Source organism: Acinonyx jubatus, chromosome A1 (assembly GCF_027475565.1).
Source record: "Acinonyx jubatus isolate Ajub_Pintada_27869175 chromosome A1, VMU_Ajub_asm_v1.0, whole genome shotgun sequence".
NCBI classification, from domain to species: Eukaryota; Metazoa; Chordata; class Mammalia; order Carnivora; family Felidae; genus Acinonyx; species Acinonyx jubatus.
In genome coordinates this window covers 148043835-148063940 of record NC_069380.1, presented here as the reverse complement: position 1 = coordinate 148063940, position 20106 = coordinate 148043835, and the positions used below count along the sequence as shown (strand labels likewise).

Below are 20106 nucleotides of genomic sequence, written 5' to 3'. Positions count from 1 at the left end.
AACTGAAAAGATTACAAACTGTAATGAGATTCCAACTCTATGACATTTTGGAAAAAAGCAAAACTATGGAGATAGTAAAAAGACTGCCAAAATTTGGAGGGTGGAGTGAAGAGAAAGGGATGATTAGATTGAACATAGAGGATTTTGAGGGTAGTGAAATTATTCCACCACTGTATGATACTACAGTGGTGGAAACATGTCACTTTACATTTGTTAAAACCCATAAGATACACAGCACCAAGAGTGATTCCTAATGTAAATCACGAACTTTGGGTGATAATGATGTGTTAATTTAGGTTTGTTGACTGTAACAACTGTACCACTGTGATACAGGATGTTGATAGTGGGAGGGACTGTACATGTGTGGAGGCAAGGATATGAGAATCTTCTGTACCTCCTGTTCAATTTTGCCTTTAACTTAAAATTGCTCTGAAAAATAAGTTGATTAGTAAAAAAACAAAAAAACAAAACAAAACTTACCTAAATTACCTAAGCTTACCTATAATCATTCACCGTCTTACTCAAATAGCACTTCTATTAATTATTCATCACCTTAGCCAATAAAATCCAATGCCTTTTCTGATATGCATCCCCCTGGCTCTCATTATTTTGACAAGGTCACTGTAAAAACACATGAAACAAAAGGATGCTACGCAGAATTAACTTGCTGGCTGCCAAGACACTTCATGACATAGCAATAGGCAGGGTCTGCAACTCAAATTAAAGTTAGTTAAGTTTCAAGAGTTGATTAGACAAAGGCTGTCGATCCATTCTAACAAAATTCATAAATGACTAATATAGAAACCACAGTAATTTTTCTATTAACAACAAAAATACATGTCTCTCTTCCCAGCTTTCTTTACCCCAGAAAGCCTGTTAAGTGGGAAGCCAAACTGTTACCACAAGGTTGTGTAATGAAGACCGCCAACTAGGAAATTTCAAAGGTATAATAAACAGGGGCAAAAAAACCCCTCACCATTCTATAATACCATTACAACAGAGTAATAACTGATTCAGTTAAAAATCATCATTGAATACTAAAACCAATGGGTATTTATTATTTATTAATTTCCTTTTTTTAATGGCAAAATCTGATGAAATCCACCTTAGCCAAGTTCAAACTTCTATACATCAATAGGACAATTGACATCACGTGCCCCTGGATACAATGTACAAAAGTCATGATCTACGAAGTATTTCTGCCAATACTTAACCTGATTCTAATTATGAAGCAACAATCAAACAAATACAAACTGAGTCACATTCTCCAAAGCAACTGTCCTGGACTCTTCAAAAATGTCAATGCCATTTAAAAAAAAAAAAAAAAAAAAAAAAGGTTGAGAGAACTGTTCTAGATTAAAGGAGACTAAAGAGACATAACAAATGCAATTCATTACAATAAAATTAGCAGACATAAAAAGACATTATAGGAACAACTGCAGATACCTGAACATGAATATTAATGTTAAATTCATTATATTTGGCTATGTAGGCTACTGTCCTTATTCTTAGAAAATACAAATGAAGTATTTTAGATTGAAGAAACATGATCTCTGCAAGTATCTCACAAATAGTTCAGCAGAAATATACATGTATAAAGGCAAACAGATAAGTGAAATGCAGCAAAATATAAAGGTAAATGATATTTGCAGATAGGAAATTTTTCAAAACAAAATTAGTAGAGAATGCTACTTATTGAGCATGAAATCTGGACAAAAAGATACAGATAATTCATATATTTAATTAAAGTATTTACATAATAAAAAAATAACTGCACCGGAAACAAGCAAGTTTTGTCTTTGGGCTTAAAAAAACCCAATCCCCTAAATGTAGATGATCACTGACAAAATTAACCTGAATATGGCTCCATTTTCTATGAGCCTATTATGACAGTGTCATTTTCTAAAACCTCCATTACTTAAATATATCAATAGCACCAACCACATTACTGCTAGGTCTTTCTAGCCAGAAATCTTTTATTCACCCCATGTTAATTTAATTAATATACTGCCATTTAATTCTTTAAGGAAACATTTCTTCTCAAATTTGTTTGATGAAATCATTGTTGTCACTGCTTAAGAAGAAACCTTTATTTTTGATATGTTTCAGTAATGTTCCAGCTTTCAGTAATGTTCCAGCTGTATTCAGAAGAATGAATGAGAGTTTGTCACACTCTCAAGAGAAAAGGGCACCCCAGACAGTACACATGGTAAATGGAGAGACAAAATACCAGGTCAGGTTTAAGGAATAAACAGTATAGCATTGATGAAATATACAATATTGTAAAACTAGGTAGGTTGGTGTTGTCTGTCATACTAAAGTAAGATTTTTTTTTTTTTTTTGGTCTCAGCCTGCATGTCTCAAAAGCCATTGGGTCAAGAAATCCATTTTGTAGGTCCAATCGGCATTTTTTCTAAGTGAAAAAGATGAGAACAGAATAGCAAATAGAGGGCATCACAGGCAGTAAGGGTAAATTTTTTTCATTGAACTTTTGTTTCCATTATAAATGTCTGTTTATATGTGTATACTAGGTCACAGATGTAAAAATCTGGTTGTTTTTTTTTGGTGAGTCACGGTCAAAATGAGATTTGAAAGTCACTACTCTCCAGATGATATAGACTCATGGAAGGAAAGGTTTCAAGAAAAAAACATGGGAAAATTTGTTTTTACAAAATTATACTGGCAATTAATACAAAGCAGCTCTTCATGCTAATGGGAGTCTGGAGTTAAATTCAGTTACTCTCTACCAGTAGGTTTATGTAGAACAGAACAGCATTACAAAGAAAATAAAATGCATCCTAAGTAGTAATTAAAAAGGGTATATTTCATGCGTTTTGGTCTCATTGTTTTGTATTTCACACACAGATAAATTCTGTATCACAACATACAATGAATTTCTTAATTTTTACTTGGATGAAATAAAAGAAATTTTGGAAGTTACTGATAAAGAGAGTGATTACTTGGCAGAAAAAGAGATGAGGGACAAGGAGAAAATTAACAAACTACTCCAAAAGGAGGAAAGAGAAAATGAGGGTTTGAAGCCATAGGAGATTTAAAAAAAGAAAAAGAAAAAAAAAGTTTGGAAGCAATTTAGGAGGTAGAAAAGAACAATCTTAATAAATGTTTAGATAGGAGTAGGAGGAAAAAAAGAAAGCCAGAATGACTGAAATCTTAAAAAAAGAACAACTATTTTGAGAAGTAGAACAGGATTCCTCTCTGTATTTTACACTACAATGCATAAGCTCCTTAGCCTGGCATGTAAAGCATACCATGATAGGTCTGCAAACTATTAAATCTCAATTTTTCTTCATTGCACTCACTCATAGGCCTTTTCACTAGGTAAATAATACCACTTCCATAAATATTAATACTATATTGTTACAAGGTATTAATGACCCTACAGCACATTAAGACTCTATATGATTTCAGATACTATAGTGTTAAATGTTTTTTTTTATCACATCACATAGGTTCCTTAAAAAAAAAAAAAAAGGTGAAAGTAAAAATATTAGATATTTTCTATTAACTTTTAAAATTACATCAAGGGGCAATATAAATCAAAACCACATTGAGATACCACCTCACACTTGTCAGAAGGGCTAACATTAACAACTCAGGCAACAACAGATGTTGGCGGAGATGTGGAGAAAGAGGATCTCTTTCGCAATGCTGGTGGGAATGCAAACTGGTGCAGCCACTCTGGAAAACAGTATGGAGGTTCCTCAAAAAACTAAAATACAACTACCCTATGACCCAGCAATTGCACTACTAGGTATTTTTCCAAGGGATACAGGTATGCTGTTTCAAAGGGACACATGCACCCCCATGTTTATAGCAGCACTATCAACAATAGCCAAAGTATGGAAAGAGCCCAAATGTCCACCGATGGATGAATGGATAAAGAAGATGTGGTATATATATACAGTGGAGTATTACTCGGCAATCAAAAAGAATGAAATGTTGCCATTTGCCACTACATAGATGGAACTAGAGGGTATTATGCTAAGCGAAATTAGTCAGAGAAAGACAAATATCATATAACTTCACTCATATGAGGACTTTAAGATACAAAACAGATGAATGGGTGCCTGAGTGGCTCAGTTAATTAAGCATCTGACTTCAGCTCAGGTCATGATCTCCTGGTTTGTGGTTGGAGCCGTTGGGCTCTGTGCTGCCACCTTGGAGCCTGGAGCCTGCTTCGGATTCTGTGTCTCCCTCGCTCTCTCCCCTCCCCCGCTCATACTCGTGTTCATCTCTCTCTGTGTCTCAAAAATAAATAAATGTTGAAAAAAAATTTTTTAAAACAGATGAACATAAGAAAAGGGAAGCAAAAATAATATAAAAGCAGGGAGGGAGACAAAACATGAGACTGTTAAATATAGAGAACAAATAGAGGGTTGCTGGAGGGGTTGTGGGAGGAGGGATGGGCTAAATGGGTAAGCAGCTTAAGGAATCTACTCCTGAAATCATTGTTGCAGCATATGCTAACTAACTTGAATGTTAATTATAAAAAATAAATTATTAGATAAAAAATAAATAAAATTACATCAAGTGGCACCTGGATGGCTCAGTCGGTTAAGCATCTGACTCAGTTTTGGCTCAGGTCACGATCTCACAGTTTATGGGTTCAACCCCTGCATAAGGCTCTGCACTGACAATGCAGAGCCTGCTTGAGATTCTCTCTCTCCCTCTCTCTCGGCTCCTCCCACTCTCTCTGTCTAAATAAATAAAACTTCAACAATTTTTAAAAGAAAATAAAATTATATCAAAAATGGTTTCATGATGAAAACATTCTGAGGATGATATTCAGGAATTTTGGAATTAACTAAAGGATGCAATCTCCTGTCAGTGTGAGATCTGTGCTCCTTTCTTCTGAATTTCAAGAGACATTTATGTAAGGACTAAAAACAAACATCAAATCATAATTAACTTGCCTTTAATTGCCAGCAATGACAAATAGAGACAATTCTTTATAGGATTCCAAAGAACTACAGTTTGAACTACACAGGTCAATTTATATGCAAATTCTTTTCAGGAAGTATAGAATAGTACCGCAAATGTATTTTCTCTTCCTTATGATTTTCTTAGTAATGTTTTATTTTCTCTAGCTTACTTTACTGTAAGAACACAGTATAAAATATATATAACATACAAAATATGTGTTTATGTACCGTTTATGTTATCAGTAAGGTTTCCAGTTCACACCAGGCTATTGGTAATTAAGTTTTGGGGGAGTCAAAATTACACACCGATTTGACTGTGCGGGGGGGGGGGGGGGGGAGGGGAAGAGGGGGGCCAGTGCCCCTAACCTCCATATTGTTCAAAGATCAACCATACTGAAAACTAATTTTAATTCTATTTCTATTACCAGCAATCAAAAGCATTACTATGTCCCATAAATAAGTACAGTAGCAATTCCACTCTAGATATCTGGATTCGTTTTCTTAGCTAAGAACTAAAAGGCAGTAAAATATTGCTAAGCCTTCATAAAGTCACTATTTAACCCAGTGATTAGGAATTTCCTCTAAATCCATTCTTAGGCAACCATGCTAAAACTCAACTGATATGTATAAACAACTAAGGTCACTGTATGTATATAATGAGTGACCTTATAGTCACTTAAGTGAAAATAAATGGGGAAGAATTTCTTCACAATTGTTCAAGAAATAAAGCTAACAAGGATCTGCTTTTAAAAACACACTACTGCCACGGGGCGCCTGGGTGGCGCAGTCGCTTAAGCGTCCGACTTCAGCCAGGTCACGATCTCGCGGTCCGGGAGTTCGAGCCCCGCGTCAGGCTCTGGGCTGATGGCTCAGAGCCTGGAGCCTGTTTCCGATTCTATGTCTCCCTCTTTCTCTGCCCCTCCCCCGTTCATGCTCTGTCTCTCTCTGTCCCAAAAATAAATAAAAAATAATAATAAAATAAAAATAAAAACACACCACTGCTCTTGAAAGGAGATACAAACCTATAAAGGAAAAAAAAAGGCGTATTATTGCTTTCCATTCAAATTTAAAGAAGTATTCATGTATTTAACTATCCATGTGAATGCACTAATAGAGGTATAAAAGCTCTTTTCTCTACTATGTAAGGTAATCTTTCAAAATATATGTATGTATAAACAAACTCAAATAGACTAATTAAAACAAATGAATCCATTCCTCAAAAACCACATACAGACCTTCCTCCTCTTATGATAGGGCTATATCCAATAACCTCACTGTAAGTTAAAAATATCATAAATCAAAAATGCATTTAATGTACCTAAGCTACTAAACATCACAGCTTAGCCCCCCTACATTAAACATCCTCAAAACACATTAGCCTATAATTGGGCAAAATCATCTAATGCAAAGCCTATTTTATTTAAAAAAAAAAAAAAAAGTGTTGAATAATACCTCATGTAATTTATTGAATACTATACTGAAAGTGAAAACCAGAATGGTTTTAAGGGTACAGAATTCTTTTTAAGTGTATCAGTTGTGGCTGTTTACCCTCGTGAATGCATGGCTCACAGGGAGCTATGACTCACTGCTGCTGCCCAGCATCACGAGAAAGAATCCTACCACATATTGCTAAGGCCAGGAAAAAATCAAAATGCCAAGTACGGTTTCTATTGAATGCGTATCATTTTCACACCATCATAAAGTCGAAAAATCTTAAGTCAGGGACCATTTGTATTATCAAAATTCAACCAAAACAAATATTATGTATAATCCTATAATCACTAAAAAATGAATTCATAATTTTAAATCTCAAAAACAAAAGAAAAAAATCCCAGGCTGTGATGTTTTCACCAGAGAATTCTACTAAATATTTAAAGAATACCAATACTTCACAGACTCTTCTAACGATTAGAAAAGGAAGGAAAGTGTCCTAGCTCGTTCTGTGATGCCAGTATTATCCATATACTGAAACAAGACAAAGATACCACAAGCTGCAAGCCAGTATCTCTCATGAACTTAGACACAAAAATTCTCAAACAAATTAACAACCTAAATCCAGCAATATGTGAAAACATTACACATCCAAACCACATGCAATGTATTCCATGTACGCAAGCTGGTTCAACATTAAAACAAAAAAATCAGCGTAATCTCCAATATCAACAAACTAAAGAAAAAAATCCTATCATATAAATTGAGTCAGAAAAAGAATTTGACAAAATCCAGCATCCATTCATAATAAAAACTCTCAATGAAACTAGGCAGACAGGTGACCTACCTTGACTTGATAGAGGATCTACCCAACTACACCCCCCAAAACCTATACTTAACATCATATTTGGGGTGCCTGGGTGGCTCAATCAGTTAAGCATCCAACGTTGGCTAAGGTCATGATCTCATGGTTCACAAGTCCCAGCACAGCATCAGGCTCTGTGCTGACAGCTCAGAGCCTGGAGCCTGCTGCGGATTCTGTGTCTCCCTCTCTCTCTGCCCCTCTCCCACTTGCACTCTCTCTCAAAAATAAATAAACATTTAAAAAAAACATACTTAATGATGAAATACTAAATGCTTTCCACCTAAGGCAAGGAACAAAGCAAGGATGTCTGCTCTCACCACTCCTAGTCAATACAGAACTGTAAGTTCTAGCCACCACAATAAGAAATAAAAGGTATACAGATGAGAAAGAAAGCTGTCCCTATTTGCAGTTGACATGTCTATGTAGAAAATTCCAAGGAATCTGTTAAAAAAACCTCTAGAAACTAAAAGGTAATTTTAGCAAGGTCAAAGAGTACAGGACCAATGTAAAAATCAATCTTATTTCTATGTATTAGTAATGAACATGTGGAAAATGAAATAAAAAACATAACAATATTCACAAAATTGCTCCAGAGGAAAAAAACATTATAATTAAGTATAAATTTAACAATTAGTATACATTAGGATTTGATATTACAAAACACCGATTAAAGAAATCAAGGAAGACCTAAAAAAATGAAGGCATATAATTAAATATAGCAAAGATATCAATTCCCAAACTGATCTATAGGTTTAATACAATTCCTTTGAAAATCTCAGCAAAGTTTTTGTACAAGTGTGGACATGCTTTGGTCAAAATATGGATAAGCTTGTTATAAAATTTTTATGTAAAGACACAAGCCTTAGAATAACTAAACCATATTGAAAAGTGAGAGGAACAACTCTACCTGATATTAAGGTTTACTACACAGCTATAGTAATCAAGAGTGTGATATTAGCAGATAGAGACATATAAACGAAGAGAACTCAACAGAGAACCCAGTAGTAAAGCCACACATACATGGCCAATTGATTTTTGACAAAAGTACAAAACCACTTCAATAAAGGAAGGATATTTACCTTTTCAATAAATGGTGCTGGAGCAACTGAATATCCATAGGCTAAACAGGAACCTCAATTTAAACATCTTTTATAAAAATGAAATCAAAATAGATCATGGACTTAACATTAAATCATTAAACTATAAAACTTTTATAAAACATCATAGTAGAAAACCTTTGAGACCTAGGCTAGGTGAAGAGTTCTTACTTAGACCTGCCTCCAAAAGCACAACCTACAAAAGGAAATATTAATAAATTAAGTCTCCTCAAAATTAAAAACTTTTGGAGCACCTGGGTGGCTCAGTCGGTTAAGCATCTGACTTTTGATTTCGGCTCAGGTCATTTTCTCATGGTTCAGGAGTTCAAGCCTGATGAGAGCCTGTTTGGAATTCTCTCTCTCCCTTCCTCTGCCCCTCCTCTGCTTGCACTGTCTTAAAATAAATAAATAAACTTTAAAAAAATTTTAAAACTTTTTCACATAGAAAGACCTTGTTAAAAGGAAAAAAAGACAAGCTACCGAACAGAAAAAAGTATTTGCACATAGCAGACAAATGACTAATATTTAGAATTCTCAAAACTCAACAATAAAACAACGCAATTTGGAAAATGGGAAAAAGGTACGAACAAACATTTCACCTAACAGGACATACAGATAGCAAGTTAGCATATGAAAAGATTTTTAACATCCTCAGCCATTAGAGAAATACAAATTACAACCAATGCACCCAGGTGGCTCAGACTTCGGGCTCAGGTCATGAACTCATGGTTCCTGTGTTCAAGCCCCACATCAGGCTCTCAGCTGTCATCAGGGAGCCTCCCCCACCACGCCCCGCTTCAGATCCTCTATCCACACACTCTCAAAAAAAAAAAAAACAAAAAACAACAACAAAAAACATAGTGAGATCACTAAACACCTATGAGAATAGCTAAAATAAAAAATTATGACCATATCAAATGTTGGTGAGGATATAGAGAATCTGCGTCATTCATACATTGCTGGTCAGAATGTAAACAGATACAGCCACTCTAGAAAACAGATTTGCAGTTTCTCATAAAACTGAACATGCAATTACCACAGAATCCAGCCAAGTGCACTCATGAAAACTTTTTTTTCACGTGAAAACATAAACACAAATGTTCATAGCAGCTTTTTTCCCCTAATAATCAAAACTGGAAATAATCCAAATGTTCTCCAAAGGGTGAATGGCTAAACTGTCCTACATCCATACCATGAAATACTCCTCAGCAAACAAAAAGGAACAAAATATTGATACATGCAACACCTTGAATGAATCTTGAGGGAATTATGTTGAAAAACAAATGCTAGTCCTAAAAGGTTGCATGCTATATGATTCCACCTGTACAACGTAGTTTTTTTGTGTTTTGTTTCTTTGTTTGATAACATTTTTTGAAGCGACAAAAGGAAAAACAGACTAGTGGCTGCCAGGAATTAGAGATGAGGGAGAGGAGGAAGGAGGTGAGCTTGGTTATAAAAAGGCAGCACAAAGAACCCGGGTGGTGATGAAAATGTTCTTTATATTTACTGAGGTGATAGTTACACAAATCTACATATGTGATAAAACTGCACACAACTAAATGCACACTAAACATATAAGACACACACATGACTGTATGCCGAGCCAACGAAATCAATGTCAATTTCCTAGTTGTCATACCAGATGTTGCCACTAAGGAAAAATGGTGAAGGACACATACTTTGTATTATTTCTTCCAACTAAATGTGAAATTACACAATTACCTCAAATCAATAGGGAGACAGATAGGCATGGATGGAGAAGAGACATGGTCTATTATACAAGCGTTTTAGCTGTGAATGCAGTCTAGCAGGTTGAACCTACAAAGAGAGATCTCTAGGTCTCTCCCTTAAGCTTCAGACAGATACGTAGGAGAAAGACAATTTCAAAAGTAACACTGAAAGAGCTTCCAGTTAGTGAACACATGGAGGTGGGAGAGTGGTTTGAGGAGTGGAATACCCCTGACAGCACAGAAGCTCTGTACCCTTTTCTACATAACTTGTCCCATGATTCTCTTCCATTTGACTGTTGCTGAGTTATATCTTTTGTAATAAACTGATAATCTGGCTTGATAAACACTGAGCAGGTAATTTATCTTAGTGACATCCAGACAAAATAATAATAATAAAGATATGCACGTATACATACATGAAAAAGTAACAATGAATAATACAACAATGAACACAGAGTGAATACAGAAATTTTGCTGGAGTAATGTCTCCCCCACAGGATTTTCCCTGGCTACCACTCATGGTCATATGTAGGATCTTTTCACACTATAATAATCAGACATGCATTTAAATAATTTTTCCATCTTTCAACACAGGGTAGACATCACTAACACATAAGAAAAGAAGGTAAAGTATAAGGGAAGTTTTTCTTTTCTACAGTGAAAGATAGGAATAAAAAAAAAAAAAATGAGGACCTTATTTCTCAAGTAGTAAATGTGCATCTAATCTGCTCCAAAATCACCCAAAGCCATTTTTAAAGAGGCAGGGTTATCTAGTGTATCCTATCAATCAGCTTGCGCTGCCTTCACAAAATACCACAGACTGAATTGCTTAAATAACAAAAACTTATTTTCTCACAGTTCTGGAGGCTGAGTCCAAGTTAAAGTGAAAACAGAGGTGCTTTCTAATCAGGCCACTCTCCTTGGCTTCAGATGGCCACCTTCTCACTGTGAATTCACTTGTCCTTTTCTCTGTGCATGTGCACTGCTGGTATCTCTTCCCCTTCTTATAAGGTCCAACAGGATTATGGACGCACCGTTATGACCTCATTTAATCTTAATTACCTCTTTAAAGGCCCTATACATAAATCACCACATGGGGGTTAGGGCTTCAACCCTAGGAGTTTTAATGGGACAGAATTCAGTCCATAATACTCAGCGACCAGCCAGCCTTTAAATATATGTTTTCTATGAGTGTGCATAGTGCGTATTATACTTAATGGAAGGAGGCAAGACAAAGGAAAAAGTATAATATTTGTATTAGAATTCCATCACTCAGTTTTCTGAACACTAAAAATGAGGAGAATATCTATTCTCATTGTGTAGCTGTGAGAGTTAAACAAAATAATCTATGTAAAGTGTCCAGCAAAGAGTAAAGGACTAGTCAATCCTGGGCCCCTGCCTTCCTCCCCCCACCCAAATTCATTATAAATATTTCTCAAATCTAAACATATCTGAAAAATTATGGGAACTGGATTCTGTGCCAGTTCTGCCACTACCTAGCTATGTGACTTTAACCAAACCACTCTAGTTCTGCATACGGGCTGTCTGCCAGTCTGCTTCTGCATCTCGGCAAATGAGAGTTTCATCTAACACTTAAACACTATGTATCTATGAATACCACTTTTATGATTATAATATCAAATAAACAATACTACAAAAACTAATCAAACTTTCTGTAAAACTCCACTAAGAGGATTACAGTATGAAATTTCAATTTATTCATTCAGATACTTTCATTCTTTAAACCCTTCCACAACTATCTCCTAATTTGAAAAATGTATCTGTACCACACATCTTTAAGATTAATTTTCTCATCTTATGTCTCTGTCATTAATGCCTCATCTTTCAAGTAGACTGTACATTCTTTTATACTTCTGCCCCCTAAAATGTTCATTGTTTTATTCACAAAAATAACTGAAATGCCTAAAATTATGCCCCAAATCCTGTTGAGATAATGATTAGACATAGGGAGAAGTTACCAGTAAATTGTATCTGATAACTGTTTCTAACTTAGCCCACAATTGAAATGTACTGCAGGTGATTTCAAGATGATACACCTACCATACATACACTGAACATTCAAACAATGAGTGATAATAGCATCCATTCTCCATAACTTGCTTTAAAATTAAGATAATGGTGGTCAGAAGCAAAATCTACTGTGAGGCTATCTGAATCATTTAATGAAAGACAATTTACCACGTCAAGCCTAAGGGAAGAACTTCTAAGTACTTGCCCTTTCTCCCACTTCATTCCTCACCACTCCTATCCTAGTATTATCTGTATTACATGTAAATGAGTAACATACGAAATAGGCTGTTACTTTGAGGCCCTCAACAAATCTCACCTCCCGGTAGTGATGCAGTCCCACCCATACTAACTGTAAACTGGGTCATGTTTATTAGCACTGGCCATTGGAACATCAGCAAACACTGAAGAACACAGAGACTTGATACGTGTTGGCACAATGAGGCTTGCCCTCTTGACATGCTCCCTCGCAAAACCCAGCTGCCATGTTGTAGAGAAGCTCAAGCTAATTAGGGGGAAGGCTGCATGAAGGGTATACAAGGAGAGAGGCAGCCATAGTCCCGGCTATCCATCAGCTGTTCCAGCCGCCCCAGCTAAGGCATCACTAAGAAGCCACCTTCGATATGATAGCCAACAAATGACACATGCAGCAGTCCCCATCAAGCCTTGCCAACTTTAGAATCAAGAACAGATAAACATTTAGTTTTGGAGTGAAGCAATATATAACTAAACCAACACATGTAAGCCAATTAGAACAGTTCTTGTTTGGTAGTAAGCAACCAAAAAATGTCAGCAGTAGTAACAGTTATTATTAATACTGCCATAAGTCCCCCTCACCACTACCAAGGTATTGTTTCTGGGTATTAGAGCTGCTCTTAAAGGCAGTCTGTCATCCCCCTAAAGGCCAGTAAAAAGACAAGAGTAAAGCAACCAGTAAGGCCTGCATTTTGCTTTCCCTTTCTTCTTCCTAATTTACAGCTGTCCTTTTTCTTTTTATCTCTGTCAATAATGCTTTCCTAATTTCCCCAAAGTACCTATCAATGACCCAAACCAATTCCAGCCTTTGGCCGTGCTCTGTATTCCCAGTAACTACAGACACCTCCTTCAATCCCCTTCCAGACCACAGGTAAGTAATTAAGAGTTCAGTAGGACAGACTCTTCTCTTGGGGCCAAAAGTTTATACTCATTTAACCTTTAAGTCTTTTTTACCTGATATAATCATTAGGCAAAGAGAGTGGGGACCAAAAAGGTCATGTTTAGAAAATAAATTAAGCAGCCGGGATAACACACTTGCTACTTTTCCTCAAAGACTCACTGACCCTAATTATATAAATTTCTTATTCTTTTAAAGCCCATGACTCTTTGCTCATACTTTGCTCATGATATTTATCTTAATCTAGCTGAATCAGAGTAGTTGGTTTACTTAACTTCCTACTAGATCTCTAACTGCCCAGAAAGAGAGACTTGAGAAGAAGGCATCCAACTCATTTTTTTATCCCTTAAATTAAGCACCTACTACACTGCTCTACTGTTCATACAAATATTGTAAAAAAATATCTGGGTCCTCGTCAGCAACCGCTCTGTACATAACTAATCTCTGCAATTCTCACCCCTAAGTTTATTAAGAAAAAATGACTCACCCATGGTTATAATGCAATTAGTGACAAAGTTAATAAATACTACATGTCCTAACATTAACCTCTAATAATTATTTGGCTTAATTATGATTTTATTTTTGTAGAGATGGATGTTTTTTTTCAAAGAAAAGAAAGGTACCAGTTAACATTCCTTATTTCCTCTTCCTTCAAGTTTCAGGGTTGACAAGCCGGCATATTAGGTCCAAGGAAAGATCTATGCCACATGCCAGGCACATAATCCCAAAGGCAAAGCAAGCCTCGTAGAGACTACCGCAAACTGGAGCTCCGAACTCACCTAAAAGGGGCAACCATTACTCAGCTCTGGCAATCTGCTCTCAAACAGGAACAGCAACTAAGGAGCCCCAAATCCTGTGATTTTGGAAGTGTGCTAGAAACTAAGACTTCTTAAATGTGACGTCTTCCTATTTTTTAAATGGTAGCAACTACTTATTAATGTTCCAACTACACCAAAAGCACGCGATATAGATCTGTGGACTGGATTCATTCCAAGGGCATCCTGCTACTGCAGGTGACAGTTTAAAATCTCTACATGTAGGGGGTGCTGGGTGGCCCAGTCAGTTAACCATTCAACTCCTGATTTTTCGGCTCAGGTCATGAGTCCTTAGATTGAGCCCAGCTTCAGGGCATGAGACCTGCTTAAGATTCTCTCTCTCTGGGGTGCTTGGGTGGCTCAGCCAGTTGAGCATCTGACTTCAGCTCAGGTCATGATCTCACAGTCCATGAGTTTGAGCCCCAAGTCGGAGCTTACAGCTCAGGGCCTGGAGCCTGCTTCTGATTCTATGTCCCCATCACTCTCTGCCCCTCCCCCACTTGTGATTTGTCTGTCCCTCTCTCTCAAAAACAAATAAACATTAAAAAAAATTAAAAGAAAAAAAGATTCTCCCTCTCTTTTGTCCCTTCCCTGCTCACATGTGTGCATGCTCTTTCTCTGAAACATAAAATAAAAATTTAAGAAGTCTCTACATAAAATTGAAGGTGGACTAAGGGAACAATGCTCCTTTAGTGTCACCCCTAACCTCTAGAGAAGAGGTAAAAAATAACCAAGGCCACTAAGAGCAGGTCATAAAATCATAAGGCCTACCAGTGACAAACTCCTTTAACTTTTCTCTCTCTTGAAAAGGAAATCTGTTAGTTTTAGGTACAGCACCTTCTATAGCAAAAAATACACAGGGAGAATTTCATTGCTTTTTAATTGTTTTTTCCTCAAAACTTGTGAAAACAAAATATTCAAATAAATGTAATAGTTAAAATTCTTCAAATTCTCCAGCCTTACCCCAACTTATGTAAATGCTCAGTAATACACATGAGACAATGATTCACCATGCACAGAAAAACAAGGTACAAAATATGAATGGCATTAATATATTTGTACTTGTCTATCTACATATTGTCATTTGACTCTCTTGCGACCAACAGCACCAAACTAGCTGGATACATGGTTGAATACTGTGACCAGGGAATCCTACTCTAACAAACTACTATGGACTCAAACCTATGACCCGAACCTCCTTAATATCATGCTATCCAATAACTAAGGTGACCAGTCACTAGTAAACAAATATTAATTTAGTCCAAGAACATTTCTTCAATAGCTTTACAAAAGATTTGACATTATTTAACCAAATCATTAAAGTTTTTGTTTCAATTTAAAATAGAACTTTATAGAAAAGACCTGAACTTCATCTCCAAACCTACTTAATCTATTGGAAGCCTTGAGGAGTCATAATTTTTAGGGGTGCCTGGATAGTTCAGTTGGTTAAGCATCCAACTTCAGCTCAGGTCATGATCTCACATTTTGCTCTGCTCTCAGCACAGAGCCCACTTGGGATCCTCTGCCCCCCTCTCTGCCCCTCTCTCAAAAATAAACATTAAAAAAAAGAAGTCATAATTTTTAAAATAATTAATCATGGTAGATAGGCCTTTGGAGTTCAAACCATTCTCTAAAGTAACGATTAGTGAGGGAGTCCCTGTACCAACAGAATTAGTAGGCAATTTAATGACAATAAAAAAATATTACTGTTATTTAGGGATACTACTTATTGAACACTTACTATGCGCCAGGCACTATGCTGAAAACTTCTGGGTTCTCATTAAACCTTAAAGATGACCATATGATGGAGGTACCATTATTATTCCTATTTTACAGGTGGGGAAACTAACCTTTCCAAGATCACACAGCTATAAGTGGCAGAGTCAGGATTCCAACCCAAATCTTGTCTAACTTCAGAATTTGCACGCTTAACCACTACACTGTATTGCCTCCAGTGACTCTGGGCTGATATCTAAGATAAAGAAAAGAGGGAAATTTGTACTTCTCAGTGACAAATTTAAAAAACATAGGAGAAATGGAGGATACTTTTTAGAACATGAACATTTCTCAATAGTCATACAAATATTTTTATTCCCAAATACATACTAATAATGATGGAAATCTCACACAATGGACTTCTCACAAACACAAATTTTCCTAAGTACTCATTCATGTTTATTGTTATCAATTTAATGGGAACACTATATTATTTTCTATGCAATTTTGCCGTGAAACTAAAACTGTTCTACCTAATTCTTTTTTTAAAAAATTTAGAATACACTGAATATGCCTAATGCAATTCCGTTATGAACACTAGCATAAGACTATATTATTTCAGTATGCAAAGCTGCACTTTATTATAACTGCAGTGCTGAGCAATGTATGGGCACCTAAATATTTGATTCTTTCAAAAAGGCTTGGAGGTGTGTAAACAGTGCTGTAAAATTCAAATTTTTCACACTTCCAGAACACCTTCAGAAGTCTATAAAACAAAGACATAGTATGGCAAGTTGGAATAAAACCAGACAAAAAAATTAAATTCTCATTTAACAATATGAAAAATATACAATACTGCTATATCGTGGCTGACAAAAATAAGGCTAATTTTACTTTTCCACCTTAGGTATCAAAAGAAGTAGCCTGAAGTAAAAAATGGATTAGTATTACAGAATCTTTTTCTAATTCATTTTTTAAGTCCCTTCCAAATCCTCCAAAGCTTATCCAAAACAAACAAACCTTTCAATTGTCCATAGTGAATGTCAACATACGAACCAAATCTTTTTTTTCTGAAACACTAAGGGTGTCAAAATTCTAAAGGTCAATTAATACTTACTTGAGTGATCTATATAAAAAGTTTTGCTATCATTAACCACTTTTTATTTATTTACTACCATCAACATTTTCCTCCCATCAAGGTCCACCTTTATAAATACATACCTATGTTCACTGACGAAGGGAAATGTACTCACTATTTGAAAAAGCCATTTGCCCTATGTGTTCAGCAATATTCTGTCAAAACTAATTGTCAAATATAACACTGTACTGGTCACCAACAAAGTGTTGAAGAGAAGCACACTTTTAATTTTATTTTACTTCAAAACTGTACTTACAAAGTCTCAACTGTAAAAAATTACACTAATAATAAATGGGAATTCTTTAGCCTAAGTTACAGACGTTGTTGGAGGATAGGCCCTTAATCACACCTGTAATTCACAGAACCCTTTCCTTTCTCGCTGACCCACATCTTCATAAATGATGTGAAGACTGCTGCATCGCTATGCTTTCAATTGGCATAAATGGGGATTTGCAGTGCCACAGAAACAAAGCGTTCTGACCAATGGATGTTTCGAATGATTATCAGTACAAAACTCATTCAAATACTTGTATATTCAAAGCTTCTGACGAATAATCGGGCTTCACCAGGGAATACACACACAGGTTAATACAAACTCCGACTGCCTTGGCAGCTGCAAGCTCAGCTCAATCCCAGGACGCCACCTAAATTTGGAAGGGGCAGAACTATATCCGGTTCTCAATGGATACACATTTTCCCCATGCTTCTCATCTTAAAAACTTTACGTCTTCCCAGAGTAACAATAAATATACAAAGACGCCAGGGAGTATGCCCGCAGGGAAGATGAGTTATCAAATTAAATTCCTACGCGCGGAACCTGAAGCTTCAAAACTTTTCAAAACAAATCACAGCTGAAAGAACGAGGTAGGTTTTCCCACTTCTTTCCAGGAGCCAGCTTCCCCAGTCCCTGAACAGCTGTCCTGACTTACTGGTTAGTTGGAGGAGCAGTCAACGGGATGGCGACCTCTTCTTCCTCGTATTCTGGTCCATCCAGAGAGTCACCTTCGTCCACCGTTCCCAGGCCGGCGCCCAAAGGGGGCAGCTGAGGAGGAGGCGGCAGAGGAGGGAATCCGCCGCCTGCCCCGAAGGTCTCAGCAGGCAACGAAGTGGTCCCCTTGGCGAGACCCATCTCTCCTCCAAGTCCGGCAGCGGCGCCAGCCACGCCAGCGGCAGCACCTCCCCCTGACAGTCCGGCTCCCCCCATTGCCCCTGCCACAGACCCGGCTCCCAGGAACCCTGACCCCAAAGCGGCTCCGCCAGCCAGGTTCCCGGCTACTCCGGTCTCCGCCAGCCCAGGATAGGGTACGGCAGCCACAGGCAGGGCCGCGGGTATCTTCACCCTACATACTGCCGGATAGGCACTCGAGCCCGCGGCTGCGCCGCCTCCTGCTGCCCCGGCGGTCACCGGGCCGCCCTCCTCACTGCCGGCCTCGGCCGCCATCATGTTGAAGCCCGATCTACTCTGCCCTACCCAGCTCGCCCGGGAGCCCCGGGGGCCACCAGGCCCGGGCTCCGAGCCGCCCCACCCAGGCGCGTCCCCCCTTCAGCTCCCCAGGCGGAGGAAACAACAACAAAAGGAGAGAGCCCGCCGCCGCGCCCCCTCCTTGGGCCACAGCCCCGGCTCCGGAGCTGCCCGGGTTACGGGAAGCGAAGTGGGCAAAAAACTCAACGCCTGCACAAACGCCGCCCCAAGCCCTCACCTTACACACCCACACTCACGCACACACACACACACACATGCACAGAAGTGAAAAACTTCCTGGCTGCACTAAAGAGGAAGGGAAGCACAGAGGAAGCGGCTGGGGCGGCTGCCGCTCCTTCAGCCACCGCCGCCGCCACCGCCACCGCTCCTTCACCACCCTAGTTCCGGCCACCCCCACCGCAGCCACCGCCGGTGCCGCTGCTGGGGCTGGGGCCACTGCAGCCGCTTCATCCTCCACCGGGCTGGAGATGGGAGGGGTGGGGAGCCAAGAGGAAGGGGGGCGGGGTAGCGGGGAAATCGACTGAACTGCTCCCAACCTCGAGTGCTCAGTGAAACCGACTAGAGAGAAAGGAAGGCGGGGCACCAGTGGAGGAGCCGAGGGAAGGAAGGGCGGGGGAGGAGGGCGAGGGCAACTTCTGCGCAGGCGCGTTCCTGGCGCGGGGGTGAGGGCGCTGGGACTCGAGGGAGGAAAAGGAAGCGTCGGGAGGGAAGGAAGCGGCGGGGACGCGCGCTGCGCGGCCGTGCTCACTGTTTCGCTGTGGTACGAGCGTGTGGTGGTGTGGCCGTTTCTCCCGTGGGTGTCGCCGGCGGCAGGGCGCGCCTGCCTCTCTGGGTTTTGTTTGATGGGCGGAGGGGAGGAGTGGGTACCCGAGCACGCGGCCGTGCTGCACTGTGAAAGCAGGAGAGAAAGGAGGGACCAGGAGGGGTGGAGAGGAAGGAACCGAGGAAAAGGGAAAGGAAGATGCCGCGAAGCCAGTTCTCTGCTTCCTGACTGCTAGAAAAAAACACCTTTACCCAGCGGTGCAGAAACCGGACGCGAAGCCCGGGGATGAGGGATTGCCTCGAAGTTCGAGGCAGTGCTATTAATTGTTTTTTTTTTTGTTTTCGTTGCATTCCATATTAAAAAATAAAATGTAATTTTAAACTACGTTCTGAAACTCAAACGAAATAGGGAAGTAATATGGGGTGACCTAAAAATTTTGGTGGAAATAATAGTTGTAAAGTGCGATTTCTGAGACTACACATTTTGTTTTGTTTCCCACAATCGCCATCTCTCCTGTCATACCTCTCTGTCTCTATTCCCGCCCAACACACACACCAGTGCAATCGCAGGTATGTTGGGTACTAATGTGTGGAGAGGAGGGATGACGTTCATTTGCATGCAGAACACAGCGGGGCACACTCCACAATGCACATGTGAAGCATAGAGAACCTTGAACCAGGCAAATACCAAGGTTCCAAAGTGCCATATACAATTATGCATAGCTTCAAAAATTATCAATAAACTGTTTTCTCACCCTAAATATAGCCAGAGAGATGGGGTTTGTTTTGTCTTTCATGCTGGACTATATATAAACTATCTCATGCATGCATATAGATGGAGGAATCATTACCATTGTTTGAAATTACAGTATGTGCAATTTGCCCTTTGGCAAATGATACTGTTTTGTTTTTTAATTCTCTCAGAAGGAATCCCACATTAAATAC

At 38.6% G+C, this 20106-nt stretch overlaps 1 protein-coding gene across 1 annotated transcript in view; it reads right to left on the bottom strand.

Moving 5' to 3' along the window:
• The window catches only part of RASA1 (RAS p21 protein activator 1), a 107826-nt gene extending 88891 nt beyond the window's left edge, over nucleotides 1–18935 (bottom strand). The window contains exon 1 of the mRNA XM_053224697.1: nucleotides 17846–18935. Coding sequence (XP_053080672.1) covers nucleotides 17846–18360 — 515 coding nt within the window. The 5' untranslated portion in view covers nucleotides 18361–18935. The remainder of the gene's footprint in view (nucleotides 1–17845) is intronic.
• Nucleotides 18936–20106: the final 1171 nt, after the last annotated feature.